The sequence below is a fragment of the Antedon bifida genome, chromosome 6 (genome assembly GCF_963402885.1).
Source record: "Antedon bifida chromosome 6, ecAntBifi1.1, whole genome shotgun sequence".
Classification (NCBI taxonomy): Eukaryota; Metazoa; Echinodermata; class Crinoidea; order Comatulida; family Antedonidae; genus Antedon; species Antedon bifida.
The window spans coordinates 25984623-26002952 of record NC_136231.1 but is presented as its reverse complement, the minus strand read 5'-3'; the positions used below and the strand labels follow the sequence as shown (position 1 = coordinate 26002952).

General features: G+C 32.5%; 5 protein-coding genes across 6 annotated transcripts in view; 3 read left to right on the top strand and 2 right to left on the bottom strand.

Annotated features, from left to right (window-relative positions):
* LOC144844236 (DNA repair and recombination protein RAD54-like) overlaps positions 1-18330 on the top strand; it is a 172400-nt gene that overhangs the window by 39032 nt on the left and 115038 nt on the right. The gene's annotated exons all lie outside the window — the stretch shown is intronic.
* Positions 3802-5533, top strand: LOC144844269 (cytochrome c oxidase assembly factor 7-like). Of its 2 annotated transcripts, none has more exons than XM_078701110.1 (3): positions 3802-3988; positions 4488-4598; positions 4711-5533. In XM_078701110.1, the coding sequence occupies exons 1-3, from the start codon at positions 3886-3888 to the stop codon at positions 5148-5150; spliced, it is 654 nt and encodes a 217-aa protein (XP_078557236.1). In that variant the 5' UTR covers positions 3802-3885; the 3' UTR covers positions 5151-5533. The 2 variants fall into 2 exon arrangements, with proteins under 2 accessions (XP_078557236.1, XP_078557235.1); XM_078701109.1 differs by having other exon boundaries at positions 3804-3988; positions 4458-4598; positions 4711-5209.
* LOC144844280 (NADH dehydrogenase [ubiquinone] 1 alpha subcomplex subunit 11-like) lies at positions 5791-7119 on the bottom strand. The gene is made up of 5 exons (XM_078701124.1): positions 6936-7119; positions 6472-6564; positions 6206-6325; positions 5919-6025; positions 5791-5818 (listed from the first exon to the last, which is right to left on the bottom strand). Exons 1-5 carry the CDS (start codon positions 7072-7074, stop codon positions 5810-5812), a joined length of 468 nt encoding a protein of 155 aa, XP_078557250.1. The 5' UTR covers positions 7075-7119; the 3' UTR covers positions 5791-5809.
* LOC144844263 (store-operated calcium entry-associated regulatory factor-like) lies at positions 8413-14701 on the top strand. The gene is made up of 9 exons (XM_078701093.1): positions 8413-8548; positions 9295-9425; positions 9707-9801; positions 10376-10468; positions 10816-10926; positions 11549-11661; positions 11878-12204; positions 12777-12925; positions 13228-14701. Exons 2-9 carry the CDS (start codon positions 9344-9346, stop codon positions 13251-13253), a joined length of 996 nt encoding a protein of 331 aa, XP_078557219.1. The 5' UTR covers positions 8413-8548; positions 9295-9343; the 3' UTR covers positions 13254-14701.
* On the bottom strand, positions 16321-17928 carry LOC144844767 (uncharacterized). The gene is made up of 3 exons (XM_078701825.1): positions 17466-17928; positions 17003-17068; positions 16321-16522 (listed from the first exon to the last, which is right to left on the bottom strand). Exons 1-3 carry the CDS (start codon positions 17805-17807, stop codon positions 16415-16417), a joined length of 516 nt encoding a protein of 171 aa, XP_078557951.1. The 5' UTR covers positions 17808-17928; the 3' UTR covers positions 16321-16414.

The following is an 18330-nucleotide window of genomic DNA, read 5'->3' as shown; positions in this document are numbered from 1 at the left end:
ATTCGGTTGGTATTGATTGATTTGGTATTAATTTGGTATTGATTAATACTGATTTGGTATTTATATATTTATTATTGATTAACAATCTGGTTATTGTAGAAATAGATTTTTTAATTTGATATTGTAAGTCTCTATTAGAACTTAAAGAAAGGAAACATTTTGCAAGGTTAGTGTAATAGAATTAGCAGTCATTTCAATTGTTGTGAAACCCAGTCAAATCATGATTCAAATTTTGATAATCAAGATTATAATTTTAAATGATAGTTATAATAAAGTTGGTATTTAAATTTATCATTATTCTTTTACGTTACATACATTTTAGTTGTTAAAGAATCGTGATATCACAATCATATTTAAATTCACATTTTTAGATGTTTTTTTTTAAATTGGATATTTTAAGGTTGTTGTGTAAAGTGGATTTACTACGGTACTAAATTTGTTAAATACCACACACACCAGTAAGGTAGTTTTACTCATTAAGTAAGAAATAGCTATGAATATATTTAAAGTTTTCACTCACTCTTGTAGTGCTAGACTATATCGCACTGTTGTTAAGTCTTTTACTATTGAGTGCAAATTGCTCATCTAGGATTGAATTTATACTGCATAGTTTGATACTACACTATACAATGCACCTTTGAGTGGGATTTATCAGGTTGCTAAGTATGTTCCAACCAATAGCTGCATACAAATATTAATACTAGTAGGTCATTATTTGTGTTACGTGTTGGATAAGGACTATAAACCGTACGTACAGTGTACACATCTAGCTCATGTGCACTTTAAAGAACCTAGTACATCTTTCGAGATGAGTAGTGGGTTACCCCGCAACTCACAGCAACTGATCATAACTGGGCCCTCTGGGAAACCAGTCTTTGAAGGGGTCTCTGGTGTACAAGTACATCACAACCACTGATCACCAACTGGGCCCTCTGAGAAACCAGTCTTTGACTGAAGAGGTCGCCCAGTATAAATAGAATATTTCAATTCTAAAATTTATTTTGAAATGTAGTTACTTCATGGACAAATCTTTGTGGTTGTGTAGAACTTAAAATGTTTATTCTTCCAGTTCCTCCGTTAGGTCGTGTGTTGCAGTTGAAACTTTAGTAAAATCAAACAGTAAAGCATTGTTGTATAAGCAGATTTGGTATTTATTATTAGTGTACAATTGTCACGTGATGATGTCTGCTATTTTATTAACTCCCTAAGCTCTTATCAATGAGCGTAGAATTGTGATGACGTCTGCTATTTCATTAACTCCCTAAGCTCTTATCAATGAGCGTAGAATTGTGATGACGTCTGCTATTTCATTAACTCCCTAAGCTCTTATCAATGAGCGTAGAATTGTGATGACGTCTGCTATTTTATTAACTCCCCAAGCTCTTATCAATGAGCGTAGAATTGTGATGACGTCGGCTATTTTATTAACTCCCTAAGCTCTTATCAATGAGTGTAGAATTTGAGCAAGCTTGCTGGATGGGCCTAGGACCAAAATTTAATATTTTATCCTATGGATAAAATAGGATAGGGGAATCAAATTGTACTGGCTTAACCTTTGGCTGCATGGATAATTTGAGGATATACTTGTGATTGTGAGGATTTAGGGTATGTTGTTATTTGTACTAACTCTTTGTTAGTGAATTTTCTAGGTAAGAAGTGCTAAATGTAATGTTTCTTGTAAACTTATTATAGTATTAGCATACCTGTTGCATCTGTTTTCTCCTTAGCACATTCTCTAAGTTTGTGGAATATTTTATAGGCCAATAGGCAACAGAATCCAGAATAAAGGCATGTGTCTTTTATTGACAATAGCCAGATAGTATCTATGCCTATAGATTAGTATTAGTATATAATTTTGTTTTGTTTCCTTTAAACACAAATAGATTAATAAAATCATTTTTTCCAGAAAAGCACATAGAATCCAGATTATATATATACAAACATAGCGTTGGAGTAGAGAAACATGTTAAATGGGCATCGTGTTATATAAGTCTTATACCTTGAACATATTATAATATTGTTTATTATTTTTAATCCTGTATTTTAAGAGAGTAAATGTGTCATGTTGATGTAGATTGATAATTGTAAAAGGTGTTTATATATTGTGGTTTTTATTATCCAAAATAATAAATGATTCTATATAAAATGTGATATGTATTTTAAGCATACATAATTTAATGTTATTGACTGTTATTTACACTTTTTGAATATTAACATTTCATATGGCTTTTGTACTTTAGGTTTACCATCAAATTATAATGTGAATTTAATACATTGTTTAGTTTTTCTCTATAATAAATATCATAATTGTCTTAAATCATTTTTCTATATCGTTTTTCTAAGATTGATTGTGATTGGTTAAAACTGTTATCATTTATTTCAATTTTTTTCTAAGATTGATTGTGATTGGTTAGAACTGTTATCATTTATTTCAATTTTTTTCTAAGATTAATTGTGATTTGTTAAAACTGTTATCATTTATTTCAATTTTTTTCTAAGATTGATTGTGATTGGTTAGAACTGTCATCATTTAATTCAATTTTTTCTAAGGGTGGTTGAAATTTAAATTTCTAAACATTAGGATTTTGAACAAAATTAATTTTTATATCTTTAATTGTTTTATTGTTTGTGGTGGCAAATGTTGTTTAATTTACATAGTTTATGTGTCAACCTGTATATTCAAATTAAGGATAATTAAATATTCATAATAATCATTTTTATGTGAAGTGTAGTAACAATAGGTGTGTTTGCTTAATTATACACAACTTTTCAAAAATTAAGTACAGTAGACTCTAACAATACCGCACTTTCTGAAAACCAGAAACTTTGCCAAAACCTCACTTTTATTGTGGTCCAAAAGATCCCAAATTGTGTGTTACCATTAGGCCTAATTCAGAATGTCAGGATTTCTAGCCCAACGTGTCTGGTATTGGGAGAGTTGACTGTCTAGTGACTATGCTGATTCTAATTTCAATCGGAAAAAATTACCACTAAACCTAAAATATTCGCGATTCACGTTTGTGGCCTATAGCATTAATGTAAAACCAGTAGTTCATGCAAGTTGATGTTTGTATACATTTTAAGAAATAATGTAATTTTTCTTCAATAATATAATTAATTTACCTAATGTTCTGTTAAAGTGTAGAGTCTTGCATTGATTTTAAAAAACTGTGTAGAATATAAGTATATTTTTGTAAATGTGTGAATATAAGGTATTATATTTGATGTAGATAAGATGATGTATTATTAGAATAAATGTACACCAAATTCTACTTATTCAGGTTTTACCCATTTTTTTCTAGATTTGAATTTAATTATATGGGTTTTTATTTGTATTATATCATAATTGATCATTTCTAGTAATATTTAGGTCACTATAGAAACGTTTATTTTATTACAGAATTTTTAAGGGATGGATTATTGTTATTTTTGACAGTTTTATTTACATCCACAATTGTTGATTAACCAAATCACCGTTTTTTATCTTCAACATAGTATTAAACTATTACTGATAGAGGCAACAAATATATTAAAATCTATGTTAGCAGTTTCAATTGATATTATTATACTTCTTTGTTGTGCAAATAAAATAATTGTGATTTATGAAATATTCTCCCTCATCTGTTAATCTGTTTGTGTAAATTATAACTTATGCTCAAAAGTCAGTAAAATTTTGAAGTAAAATAACAGCCCATAAAACCGACTCATTTATACCGTATAAAAGAAGAGGGGAATAAAATGATACGCCGACGTGTACGGACTGTCACATTGCGAATTGTGTACAAATATCCAAAGACCCTGGCAACTAACAATTGAACGCTGCCATTTTTCGATTAACCAATTTCACGTGTAGTGTACCGTTTCGGCTGGTTGTCGGCGAATAAAATGAATAAAGTTGACTTTAATAATGAAGAGGAAGTAAAAGAGTACCTTCAAAACCTAGGTACAGAATATAGCTACCAATGCTATTCCGAAAAAACTCCTGAAGGTTTGTACCGATCATGCAAATTTCACTTTTCTACTTTGAATCTAGCTAGGCCTAGGCCTACTTTACTTTGTCAGACAATCATACCACAGGTTTGTGTGGACTTATCTAGATATTTGTTGAGTAACTAGTAGGCCTAGGACCTACAGTAGCAAGACTGAGCAAGGTACAGTTTATTATTAGGGCATAGTCGATTTATATTTGACTGTGATAGAGGGGCGAACATTAATATCATGACTACTTATTATTTATTTATTTATTAATGTGCTTTATCAAAATATACACTACAGTATTTAGGAGCCACAAAATACTTGGCACCCCCAGCCCCCATCTTTTCCCCCAATTTTTTAAAATCCCATGCATTTAACTTGCTTGTCTGTAACTTGGCAGTGGTAGATGTAATACAACTGTGAGTTGTAAGAAGACGTAATTATATACATTTTTGTGTCAAAACAATATTCTTTTTGTTCAGGATGTTTTCGACTTGGTGACTTTTTTGCAGCTATAAAAAGTGACTTTACAAAAGCAGCCGAGGCCTACACGTTAAGTTGTGAAGAACGAGGCTTTGGAAAAGGCTGCAACAAGGTTGCTGCACTTTACATTCATGGCAAAGGTTAGTCCCATCGTCCCATACTTTTCTATTGTACATACTTAAGTTGGATATCCAGTTATGATATCCAGTCAGTATACCATACATATAAACATCAACTAAATTTTTTTTTCAGGAGTAGAGAAAAGCACAGATAAAGCTTTTAAGTATTTTGAAAAAGGTTGTTCCCTTGGAAACGCTGATGCGTGTCATGGAGCCGGCCTTCTCTTACAACAAACAGGTCTCGGGCCAAACAATAAAAAGGACATACCGAAAGCGGTTGGTTTTCTAGAAAAATCATGCAAGCAAGGGTACGTCCCTAGTTGTTTTCATCTTAGTTCAATTTACATACAAGGAGCTGATGGGGTGAATAAAAACATGAAGAAAGCAGCTCAACTGGCAGCAAAATGTTGCAATAATAATCATATGTATGCGTGTGCTAATTTAAGTAGGATGTACATGCGTGGAGACGGCGTTGAGAAAGATGAAGCAGCCGGTAAACAATATCGAGAAAAGGCCGAAGAATTGCATAAACGAATGAAAGAAGACACAAGGCAGCTTAAATTTGGAGAATGATGTTTTACATTTTATTTTCAATTTTAATAAAGAGTTTATTTATACTGTAATTATTAAAATGCCCTCTATAATGCAATATAAAACATCCCAGTCTTCATTTTTTATTTTCATTATAAAATTGTCTAAATAATCTGCAGTTCAAAGCTTTATGAAAGTTCACAATTTCACAAGTTTTTTAAAATCATATTTTGTATTTTAGACAGCAAGTAATTTTGAATTGGTTTGTATGAAGTGGATTGTATTACTTGAAATTATTGTCATAATTTAGGGTGCTGCTGTTGAATAGCGAGATCCCCTCCCCAATGTTATGCAAGTAGGGGTACATCATTAGCATAATTAAAACAGACCTTTCTTAAAGATAATGTATTATTTTAAATACTATTTTCCACACAACAATAATATACACAATGATATTAAATAAAGTAATAACAAGCACAACATAATTGTGCCATTTTTATTTACAATAATCATCATAGTGTATTTAATGATCTCTACTGCAATATTGTAGTATATAATCAAATCAAACAGTCCATTGCAACATATTCCATATCCTTATTAGGTGTGTCTTCCACAGTTTCTATCATAGGTCTTGCTTACATGACATTGTACAGTAAATAACAGTTTTCTTTGACACCGCAAATTATTTTGTTTTCATTGTTTTAATACTCCGGTTTTCCTATTGGGTGTGGCCATCCTTCAATCACCCATATTAATATTCTGGTTTTCCTATTTGGTGTGGCCATCCCTCAATCACCCATATTAATACTCTGGTTTTCCTATTGGGTGTGGCCATCCCTCAATCACCCATAACTTAGCAAATGCAGCAGTTGAGCCAAGTACAGCAGCCATTCCAAAACCTATTGGTAAACTTTTGCCTGCAAAACAATACAAATAAATGTTGGTAAATAGGCATTATTCAATTTTAAAACATTCGTACAAAGGTTGTTAAATGGACACAAGCCAAACTGTAAACGTCACTGTCTATAATATCAGAAATCATCACCCTTCCTTTAAAAAGATATTAAATTAATACAAAAAAATTTAATAATAATTACTTATAGTGCCAATGACTGCACCAGTTGTCATTCCACCGATGAAGTAGTTTATTGGAGTATCTTTACCACGATATGCTGCTACAATTGATGTACTTGCTGCAAATGTTCCTCCGAGCAGTGCTGAAAAAAAACACTAGAATTGTTAGAGGAATAATTCAAAGAATAGGGAGAAGTGACACTTGGTGAAATAATTATACTTCTACTTAAAAAAAAAATAGTTGGAAGGATTGAACACAAATTAAATTACAGTTGCAATGCATACTTACCACCACAAGAAGAAAAATATGCCAAGCGCCTAAGAGCATGTTTTGAGTTTTGTGGTCTAACCGCACCTAGTGACCATATTCCGACCATTGCACCTAGAAAAAATGAAGCCAAGGTAAAATGAGAATAATGTTATAATAGGCCTAGCCTAGGCCTAGTTAAATCAATTTTTTCTTTCTGACCTTTTAAAAACATTTCAAATATTCAAAATTAAAATTATAATTAATTGTTTTTCCTTTTATTAGATAGTATCATCATCATATGGCATACTAGGCCTAGATAGATTAATTATTTACAGTGGTTGACGGTTAGGCCTAAATTCAGTTTCTAGTAGGCCTCGTTCTGGTATTGGAATATTGACACACCGCCGCCGACCGGTGCTGCTGCTGTCCTGAGACGTGTGTTACTGTTAGGTTCTACTATAACTGGCCTAGGCTAGCTTATACTTTATTGAGGCTAGACTTACCATAGACACCCCCGCTTCCTGTAATTTTTACAGAGTTTGGAAGACCATTTTCACCTAAATGTACCATATGCTCGATTCGCATAAACTCTGAATGTTTTCTAAAGTTTTCAACATTAAAGACATCCTCAAAACGATTCATGATGATCGATTAGATGGGATCCGATCCGACACACACGACCGGCGACGCGACATACAAATTGTCATCTTTTCTTTTCTATAGATCCTGATTCCAAAGTGTCTATATAAACTTGGTGAATGGCCAGTATGATTATAAAAATATTGATTTCAACAAGAAATATTTCTTATAAAAAACGCCGCTCGACTTTTGACTTAACAGTTTTAATTATTGTTCTTTCTTCATTCGGGTCAATGATGCTTCTTTTATTGATATTCTATTTAATATTTTAAGAAATATTTATTTTTTTGTTATTTAATAATCGGGGTGTCTAGAAAACTCAGATCTAGAAAAACTCAGATCTCAGATATATCTGAGTTTTCTAGATCTAGAAAACTCATATCTGACTTTTCTAGATACATCTGTAACGTAAAGTCCGGGCCTATTGTACATAGAACAAAATATAATTCTTCTTCTTGTATCATAGAGGAAAGATTGTTTTGACAATTAATTATTCCAATGTATGGTATAATACTCGGCCTCGTTTACAGCCAAAACAAACAAAAAATATTTGAACAGGTTTTATGCGGACATACATCTCATAGACTCTCTTCTCCCAGACGTGCTTTGGGGGGGGGGGGGGGGGTGTGGCATGCCCAGACCGAGTTTACAAATTCCCATTTTTTTAACCTTAGTCAACTATCCGCGTGTTACTACAATTTCCTAATGCTTCTGTCCTCTTGAATATAACTGCCTCAGGAGCGGCGCGAAAATGTCAATTAGATTTTTTTTCTTTTTTCTATTTTTTGCAAAAATTAGTATTAATGCATATAGACATTATACTTCTCTCTCTCCTCTTCATAATAAGGTAAATTTCGTCATTTTTTTCTGCCTTACGGTATTTAAATTGCATCCGACCGTAAACCATTTTTGTATTATGTATTTATATTATAGTATTGTCTGTTTATACCGATATTTGCCCTTGATGGCATCGGTCGGTAGCTAAATACAATTTAAATAGAATAATGATAAAAGGTGTAGATTGAAAAAAAAAGTTCATCTTTGTGGACCATTCAAGTTCAACCTAATAGCGTTAACCAAAACAAATTATTGGAGTCGGGCTCCGATTCCATCATTGAGTTGTTTTACATTTATAGGAGTCTGTCTGATTTGTTACTCGTCATTTTTATGTATAGTTAACAGTCATAATATATTTTGAGATTTGTATACAATTATGATGAAATCAATGACGTACGATTACAAAGTAAACGTGTCAATAGCTGATTTGGTTGTTGAATGCACTTTGAAAATAACGTCGTGTGAATATCCTGAATATCCCAACCAAAATAATAAATTAAATGGACGCGATCGTGAAGATCGTGACTGACGTTTTGTTATGAAAATCATTAAAAGTTATGACTTTATTTAGCTAAAATACTAATTCAATATCTGATTTACAGAATCTGATTTCTCAACGTACTTTGCATACACACTTAAGGTATTTTTGTTGTATAATATTATTACCATAATGTGGTTAAACCTTGGATTTCCCAGCTGTAGCCTAGAGGCTCTAGCCTAGTTTTAAGTTGCAATGTAGGGACAGGTCCGACGACAGGGCTATTTGGCTAGGTATCATGAATCCGAGACGTTTCGGCCCAGGTTTGTTGTGACGATTCGGCCTACTTTTAGGCCAAACCAAATAATGTAAACATTCTTGTGGTATAAAACAATCATGTAGGACTACACTTTGCTAGGCATATAATATTTGTTTTATGCGCAATTTGGAAGATTTCCAATTTTCAATGTTTTTGTAACAGTAGTGTAATTTCAATTTGTAAATGATTGTTATTAATAAGTACCCTTGGAAATAAGATGTGTCAGCTTTGGGGCATTCTGGTATGTTGTTTCAAGTACTGAACATATTACAAAAAAAAACTTTTAGGCCTTTGGTATTGTAAGTCTAAAAAGTATTACTGTATTTCTAGATTCTAATAAATATTATATATTGTATTATGCACATTTTTATAAATTGTATGACCCTCTATACGACCCGTGGGAGAGGTGCATCAATTAAAAATAATTATTGATACAGGGGTGACTATAAAGTAAAAAAACCTAGATGGTACGTCACATCAATGGTGTGTCAATGTCCATCACTTTATCACCCACCATATCATAAACAAAATGGTCACAATGCTTTAAAATGATGGGTGAAGAGAATTTGTTATTTATTCATATTATTAGATATTATAGATAAAGAAGAAATCCAAGAACTGACAAGGATAATTACAGTATGCATTGGAGATCAAACTCATTCTTTCTGCCATTGATGGTTCTGTTGTGCACTTTCTTCATATCAGGAAATGCTCTATTTGGTAAGTAAATGTTTCAATTGTTTTCACATGGACCTACAAATAGGATTGGTCCATTGTATAATGGCAGAAAACAAAGAAAGAATACTACAATTTGAAACTGTATAAGCCTAATTTCTAAAAATTCTCTCATATAATTTATACCATAAGATAGAAGGAATAGAATCTTATTCTTGAAAACACTCGGATGGATTGAAATGTCAAAATTCTCAAAATAGAGGGCCAGGAATAGTAATTAATAAACTATAAATTATTTTTGCATTTTCTTGCTTTCATTTTTATAGGTAGCAAAGATCGTGTTCGTTTACATGACGTCAATGTTTTAACATTAAAAGATGGACATATGACTACAGGTCGTAGATCAAGTCCTGTAAAACAGGTAACTTGTTTTAAAAAAAGATACTCCTTTGTAACTGGATAGGGAGGGGAAGGTTGAATGATTAAGGTATGGGGCAGGTTGATCCTAAATAGGGTTCTTGAATAAAATCACTGGAGTCTCCTGATAATTATCTGATAATATTTTGTGAATTCCTGCTAAAATACAATTTCTCACATTTTCAAACAATATCCATGATAATATTCATTTATGATTTCTACTAACTACTGCTCTAGATGTTGATAATAAATTTACATGTTGTTTAATACGTGAAATAATGAGTTAACAACACATTTTTCAGCTTTTGGCACACCTGACATAACATTTTATTTTATTTATTACACCTTATTTATAGAGGGTGACCCTAAACAGCATATGCTGACAATCAAGGGGCCCTCTTGATGAGTGTCTGTGTGTATACTAGTACACCGGGGTAACCCCTACTCGTCTCGAAAAATGTACTAGGTTATTTAATGTTTAATATCACCCATAATTTATGCCAAAATATGTATATTTTGTAATAGCGCCATCTATAGTTTGGACATACTTTCAAGTGTTTGTATCTTTGTTTTTTTAGCTGCAGTGCATTGGTGGTTCTGCTGGTTGTTCCGCGTTCAGACCACAAGTTGTTCAGTGTTATAACCGTGGCTCAGATGGATATGATGTTCAGGTAATCATCAGACCCGCCTAACAAGATTATTTTCAGTATTCCAAATTCTTATTCTAAAACCAGACGCACTTGCAGACATGATTAAAAGAGGCAAACATGTTACTAGCACTACAGTGCTTAGTTACGCTTAGCAACAATCCCAATGAGTTGTTATAGCACACCTTTATTATTATTAGTATGTATGCATTTATAATGTACACATTATTAACTAACTTGCTTGTTTGAAGGACCCCATTGAGATTAAGCTGTTTCAGCTTTATGGGTCATCCTGGTATTTTTGTTGTATTTCTTGAGTACCGAATAAAACAAACAAATTAACAGAATTTTTTTTTCAATTCAATTTTTAGTGGGAGTGCAAGTCTGACATGGATAATGCTTACCGGTTTGGAAAGATAGAAGTGATCTGTGAGGGATATGATCACCCTGATGATGAGTATATACTTAGAGGCTCTTGTGGGGTAAACAAACGTTGAAAATCATTTATCTTTTATTTCAATAAGCAATGACCTCCGACCCATTTCACATAAAATCTATATTGTTTTCGGATGTACCTGTACAGGTTTTTCTTTTTTCATAAGCTTTATATAAGTAAGTTGCAAAAGACTTAATTTTATGTGTTTCATTGTTCACAAACATATTTTTTAACATATATACATTTAAATCAAGATCTAATTATGCTAACAACTCAATTAATTAAACTAAAATAGGACTTGTTGCATAATCCATTACAACAACTGATTTTTTGAGCTCAGATTTGATCCCCATTGGCAATGATGACGTGCACAAAAAAAAACTGTTTGCTATTATTTGACTATTAAGCTTAAAAGTACATGTGGACAGCTCCACAAACGAAATGCACATACAGATAAGAATTTCACCCTAATTTCACCATAGCATCGTCCTTTGTCTATTCCTCTCACCAAACCCCCCACCCTAACCCACCTAAATCTGTATATACAAGCATCTAGCCTACCCTTGCGAAAAGAATGTTGCTAAAATCCTAAGTAAAGTAATGGTAAAAGTAAGCTTTTGTAAATTATACTGTATGTGTAATTTAAAAAGTATGTTTTTACATTTTAGTTGGAGTACACAATAGATCTTACAAAAGAAGGACACCAGAAGCAAAACCAACACCACAACTATTATGGTGGCAGCGGTGGCGGTAGCTACAACAACAACTATGGCTACTCACGGTAAGCTGACACAACCTTCCATCTCCATGAGATCATTGCAAGACTAGTTTGTGAAGATTTTCAGTAGTGGATCTACGATTTTGAGATAGGGTAAAGGGAAGGGGCCAGGGCCTAAAATAAAGTTTTGAACTAAATTTTGGTAGATTCCATTTACTTTTTAAAAATGCTAGTTTTTGTCAGTGTATTTATCGTTAAACTGATTTGCTTTTTTTTTAGTAAAAGCAGCAGTTCGATATATGACTGGATATCTTTGGCTGTAGTTGCTGTGATCATTTATGGCTTGTACAAGACGTGTATACAAACTCCCGTCCAGACAGGCTATGCGGACACTGATGATGGTTATGGTGGAGGACAAGGCTACTGGGGTGGTGGTGGTGGTGGCGGTAGTCCTCCACCTCCTGGTTTCCGACCTGATTACCAATCTGGTAATTGTGGTAGAGGTTCTGGTACACGATACAATCAGGGTGGGGGTGGTGGTGGTGGTTTCTGGACTGGAGCTGCAACTGGTGGCCTGCTGGGATACATGTTTGGTAATAACAGAAAGTAAGTATTCTTGAGTGATAAATATACATGATATGTCAATAAATATTGAAACATTTAATCCTGACAGCATTACATTTATTTTGTTGCTTGAAGTATCTACAATGTGTACAGTATTATACTTCTGTATTAAATTAATAAAGCTCTGTCTACACTATCAAACTACTTTGACAAAAAAAGTGTGATGTGCCCTAATATGGTAGTGATATGCCCAAATATGGTAGTGGTATGACATCATCATGTCCATATATGGGCACATCACATCTTTTTGTCACATAAGGTTTGATAGTGTAGACAGAGCTTTAGTTAATGGTGTTTTTTTATTATTATCCCGAAATCTTAAATTTGTATATACTGTAATAGGATTTTATTGTATATAGTGATTTTCATAATTAACAAAATGTATATATTTTTATATTGGAATTACTGAGTCATAGTGGCATAGGTCGCTTTTGTTTTTCCTGTCCTGGTTTTATTGTTTTTTTTTTGTCAAATAAATAAATGAAATAAAACAAACAAGGTAAATTTCAAGCCAAATTCACCAAATAAATTGAATTGTTTTATTTTGTTTGTAGTCGTGGTTATGGATACGGTGGCTATGGTAGGCCAAGGACAGGCTTTGGTTATTCATCAAGAGGCTATGGAGGGGGTGGATTTGGAGGGGGCGGATTTGGAGGTGGGAGTTTTGGAGGTGGAGGAAGTACAGGGACTAGAACAGCTTCAGGTAATTATGAAAAGCATTGGAAATTAACAAGGTCATTTTAAAAGTAATGGTGATGCCTAAAATAAGATATATTTATGTGCAAAATTAAACCACATATAATATTGGAGATATCCAATGGTAAAACAATACAAAAGTAAATTTAATCAATACGAAAACAAACATTTTGAAAATAGTGAATTGTGGTCATAAATATACTATTGATATTTTAAAGCTCTATTCACCACTAATACCCTTTTCACACCTGGGTAAATTGTTGCAGATGTAAAAGGGTATAAGACATCAATTTGTATGTTTTATTCCAGGTTTTGGTGGTACAAGACGTCGGTGAATATTCCAAATTTGTGACTTATGAAGGGTGACTGTGGCATCATGGGAAACATTGAGCAACGATACAGCAATTAGCAGACATTAGTATCAACATGGCTTCAATAATACAAGTGTAGAATAAGCCCAAGTGTCCACATTTTTAAAAATCTAAAGAATATTAATTTCAAAATTTTTTAACTAAATAAATCTCAAGACTAATTGGTTACCAATACATTTATTGATCAATACTATTGTTGCCAATGAACAAAAGGTGAAGAGATTTCAATTCAATAGATATGCCTATATCAAGATACACTCTATACTCTAGTAAATAGGTGTCATAATGGCCATTAATGAATATACATAGGTTATTCTCTATAAACATCTATAGAAATATTTTGATTTAGGAATTCCTTTCTTTTAAACTGTTTAAATTATAAAAATGCTAATTTTTTGTTTCTAAACTTGGTATCCACTTTTTTCTTTGTCCATGTCTAATAGGAACAAATTCAAAAGTCCATTTTTTTTTGGTATCTAGATACTACTTTCCTATTGCTTATTGCTAGACATTTATAACCTAATTTATATCGATTAAAACACATATTATTAAGGTGGAGGAGTTTTTCTGAAAACTAGTTTAAATGTTGATTTAAAATTTACTGCAACTTTTTTCTACTGTTTGTAAATTATTTGTCAAGAATTGGATGTACAGTATAAATTTATTGTTTTTAATTTATATTTTACATTTTTTAAATGTTGAGTTGTAATCTTTGGTAACAAGCATTCATCTATTTTAAAACATTTTTAGTGATATTTTATTGTGTTTGTGTATTCGTATTTGATATCTGTAATTGAAACTATGTGTTTGTTGCAATATAGTGAAAATAGGACTGTACTTTATAATATATAGTGTATTGCGCAGTGGCGTAACGCAGAGGCATGAGGCCCCATGTTTTAGAGACCCTAAGTGGCCCTCCAACACTGGAGGTTTTTGACAGATTTTAATGCCTGTTTTAAAGCCCCTTAGTTTAGCCAGTGAGCGCCCATAGCGGTTACACAACAGATATTGAGAGTTTTTGCAAAGTTTTTATTGCACAGGTTTTTAAAAGGCAGTTTTTGCTAGTTCTGCCCGTTCTTACAATGTATTTGTGGGTGGAATTTAATTGTTTTTTTATGGCAAATGGCAAACCACTCATCTACACAGATATCAAGTCAAGAAGTCATTCTGTGCATGTACGACTGTAGATGTGTGACCTGTCATGAAAAGGAAAGGTCGCTAATACTGTACATGTAACTATTGTTATTGAAATTTGTTTTTGAAAAATTCACTGTGTATCTATTGTATCCAATTATTTAACATCAAAACCCAATAACTGGATGTTGGTTCAACAGCAACAGTACTACAGGATATTTTTATATATTATATAATGGTATATCACTTTCGTTGTTATTAATACTATAAAAACACTATTTGTTTTAGTCATTGTTTTATTTCTATCTCTTTCAAATTATTATCCAAAATAGTAGAATTTTTAGATGTTTTGTGGTATGTATCATAAAAACTATCTATAATATGTTTATAACACAATATATGCGCATATATGTCAATATTATTGCATAATTATTGAATTTTGAAAAGTGGATATTTTGGCCTTTTTTCGAAAAAATCCCTGTACTATAGTACAGGGAAATTTTCGAAAAATGGCCGAATTTCAACCCTTTTATTTTTTGCCATAACTAGTTACTATGGCTCTATAATATGTTTATAAAACAATATATGCGCATATATGGCAATATTATCGAATAATTATTGAATTTTAAAAAGTGGATATTTTGGCCATTTTTCGAAAAATGACCAAATTTCGGCCCTTTTATTTGTTGCCATAACTAGTTACTAAATTATCTAAATACTAGTAGCCGAAGTATCTAAATATTAAATGGTCGAAAAAATGTCAGCTATAGCTCAGATCTTTTCAAGGAAGTTGCTGGTAGAATAAGCGCCTAATCATATACTCTATTTAATATACACTACATCTATACTATACCGTACTGCTTTTTCAACAAAATCCCTGTACTTACTAATAGTACAAGGAGTTTTTTTTATGTAACCAGGTCATATTTTTCCCATTTTTAACCTCCCTGTACAATTTTTCATCGCAAGTAGTAGAGTTGTCTTTCCCTATTTGTTCGTCAGACACACAGTGCAATACAAAGTAAACTAATAACACATTTTCTTAGTTAAAACTTTTAATATATACAATACAAACTTAGTTTTTGTAAATGTTATCAATAAAAAGATTGCGAACTATGGTACTATAATATACTTGACCTGAAAAGTAAAATGGCCATTATATAATCAAAATGTATGTACAGTACACAATTGATTGGAAGACCATTGAAATAGTTTGCAGCTGGCAATTCTTGTTCCTAAAAAGGACGAGTAGGATGATTTGACCATTTGACCAGAAGGTTCCTAGACTTGGTCCTCACTAGGACGCAACGCAAGGACGCAAGTAACTTGACCAATCATGACGCAATGGAACTATCACTAAATAGTCAAATCATTTGTTTTGTGTCTACGTTATTGCGTTATTTTCCATCATCAATTCTCTACATCAGCATAATATTAAAGCGGTAATGTTTTTAGTAAAAGTCTTTTTCTTTTTTTTTAAAATTTACAAACAATATACTGTATTGAATTTTTACAACACTAAAAATAACAACTTATACAAATATTGCTCAAAAGCAATCTTATTAATTAATACCTATTATCTTATCAAATACAAAAGTGAAAATATGGAATCATAATTCATTTGTGTATTGTTTTAATTAGGGACTGGAAAAACATTCAAGACTTATCTTCCCCACTACTAACAATCACATTTAAAGATGTATTGTCTCCTGAAAAAATAATTATTAAACAATTTTTTGCTGAATATGCCATTTTAATGTCACCTAATAGTTATCCACTTTTGGGTTTTTGGTTGAATTTAACCATTTATTTTGTCATTTTATAAGTGAAAACATTAATTTTTTCCTTTTTTTTCCTATGCAAACTATATTATATATTAAAACTACAAAATAATCTATTCAAAGTCTGATTTTATTTTTCTTTATTTTGCATGTTTTTGAGGGACAAATACATAATAAAAATAAATAAATGTAAATAAAATAATGTTGATTTCATTTGATCAGTGGTCTATTTTTACTATCATCATCAAGACCTTTGCTGAACTTTTTAACTTCTGCCATATATTGTGACCAGGAATCTGACGATCCACTCTCCTCTTCCTACAAAGAGAATAAATTCTAAATTGTCAGTGAATGATATTCAACTAAGCATTACCTTTTGGCTTTGTCAGCTATTGTTGTTTTAGTAGGTGATTAGTAACCAGGGCCGTAGCCAACGTGAGGCACAGCTCGCCTCAGTCTGAAATAATAATAATAATTCACTACCCACCCCAAATCCCCAGTAGAGAGTCATATTATATTTATGCGCAATTTATATAAAACGGTGGACCACCATGGTGAAGTCATGTCAATTACCGTACAGTACATGGAGGTATAAAATTAGATACCTCCATGCCTTAGCAACCAAAAGCTTTGATATGGTACCGTATTCCTAGACACGTTCATTTTTTCTGAAGCAAGCACTGTTATTGCAAATCATCAGTAGTGCATATTACACTGTAAAAAGATGTACAGACACTACTGTACTGATAAAATTCAGATCCACAATCGAGCCTCAGAGGGCAGTATGGATAACGTTACCTGCTGACGTTTCTTCTTCACCTGACCGGTCTTGAGGGCCAACTTCGACCCCGGCCTCTTACCAACCTAGCGAAATAAATGACACTAACCATTTATTGTAACTGTTCACCAATTAGGAGGTTGAAGTAAAGAATTATTTTGTATAATTTTGTAGGAAAAGTCTCCACTTTTTGATAATAATGCAATTAAAAATAAATTGTCGGTCAACCTTAGTAACAAGGCTAGATGGGTTTGGCAGGATATGTCCACTATTTTAGAAATAAAGATTCCAAAAGAGAAATGTTAGTTGACATTCATGATAAATCAGACTTCCTGTTAGACCTAGTTACCCTCAGATCAAAACAAGGTTATTTATTATCCTGACCTTGAATAAATATATTGAAATAAAAAATGTGGCTACTAAGGAGGCCTAGCTAGTATTAATTTACTATTATTAATTTTATTAATTATACATCTTTCTTACAAATGATAATACACTTTTTTTCTTTTTTACTGCAACTGATCCATCATTGACATCTACAGAATTGACTTTATTGTCAGATTTATTTGTAGCATCACCAACAATACCCGTTTTATTAGATGGACTGGATGTGGTACGGCTAGGCCCAGTTACATTATCCGGTTTTGTCACAGAATGCTCATCAGAGCGGCAAATTCCACTGTCACTTTCCTTTTCAGCAGCTTCCTCGTCTCCGTCCGACCCCGAATGACTTACAGTTTCATCTCCTTTATTGTTGCTTTTCTGACATTCCATTCTTTTTCTAAACTGTTCCATAAAGCTTCCATCATTTGTAAACTTATTCATATTTGGGTAAATCCTCACGCTTAACTTGTTTTAACTAGTTTTAGGCCCAGGCCTAGTTTTTAGACACACCGGGTACACACACAGTCTCGCCGCCGGCCGGCCGCCGCGCTTGGCGCTTGCGCATTGCATACGGTCGTTAAAAATGTTTGCTGCCACCAACACGTTGTAATTTATGAAAGTATGAAATGCTAAAATCGCCTGAAATTGCACAGAAATTAAAACGGTGACAAGCTTTTCTTTATATACAGTACTATAGTCTAAAAAGAGACACACATTAGCAACTTTTTGATTTTGCGCACCGTGTGAAAGCCAAAATGTCACTATTATTATTATTCATAGGGCGGCGGTGAATATTTAGGCCTTGTAATAGTATTATTAGTAATACTGTAGTATTAAAGAAAATTTGGTTTATGAAGTTTGAACCAGCGGGTCGAAATGGCCACTGGTAACACCAATAGATCTCATACCACCCACTCATATAAACTTGGTGGCACCTCCAAATGTAATACTGTAATAATACACT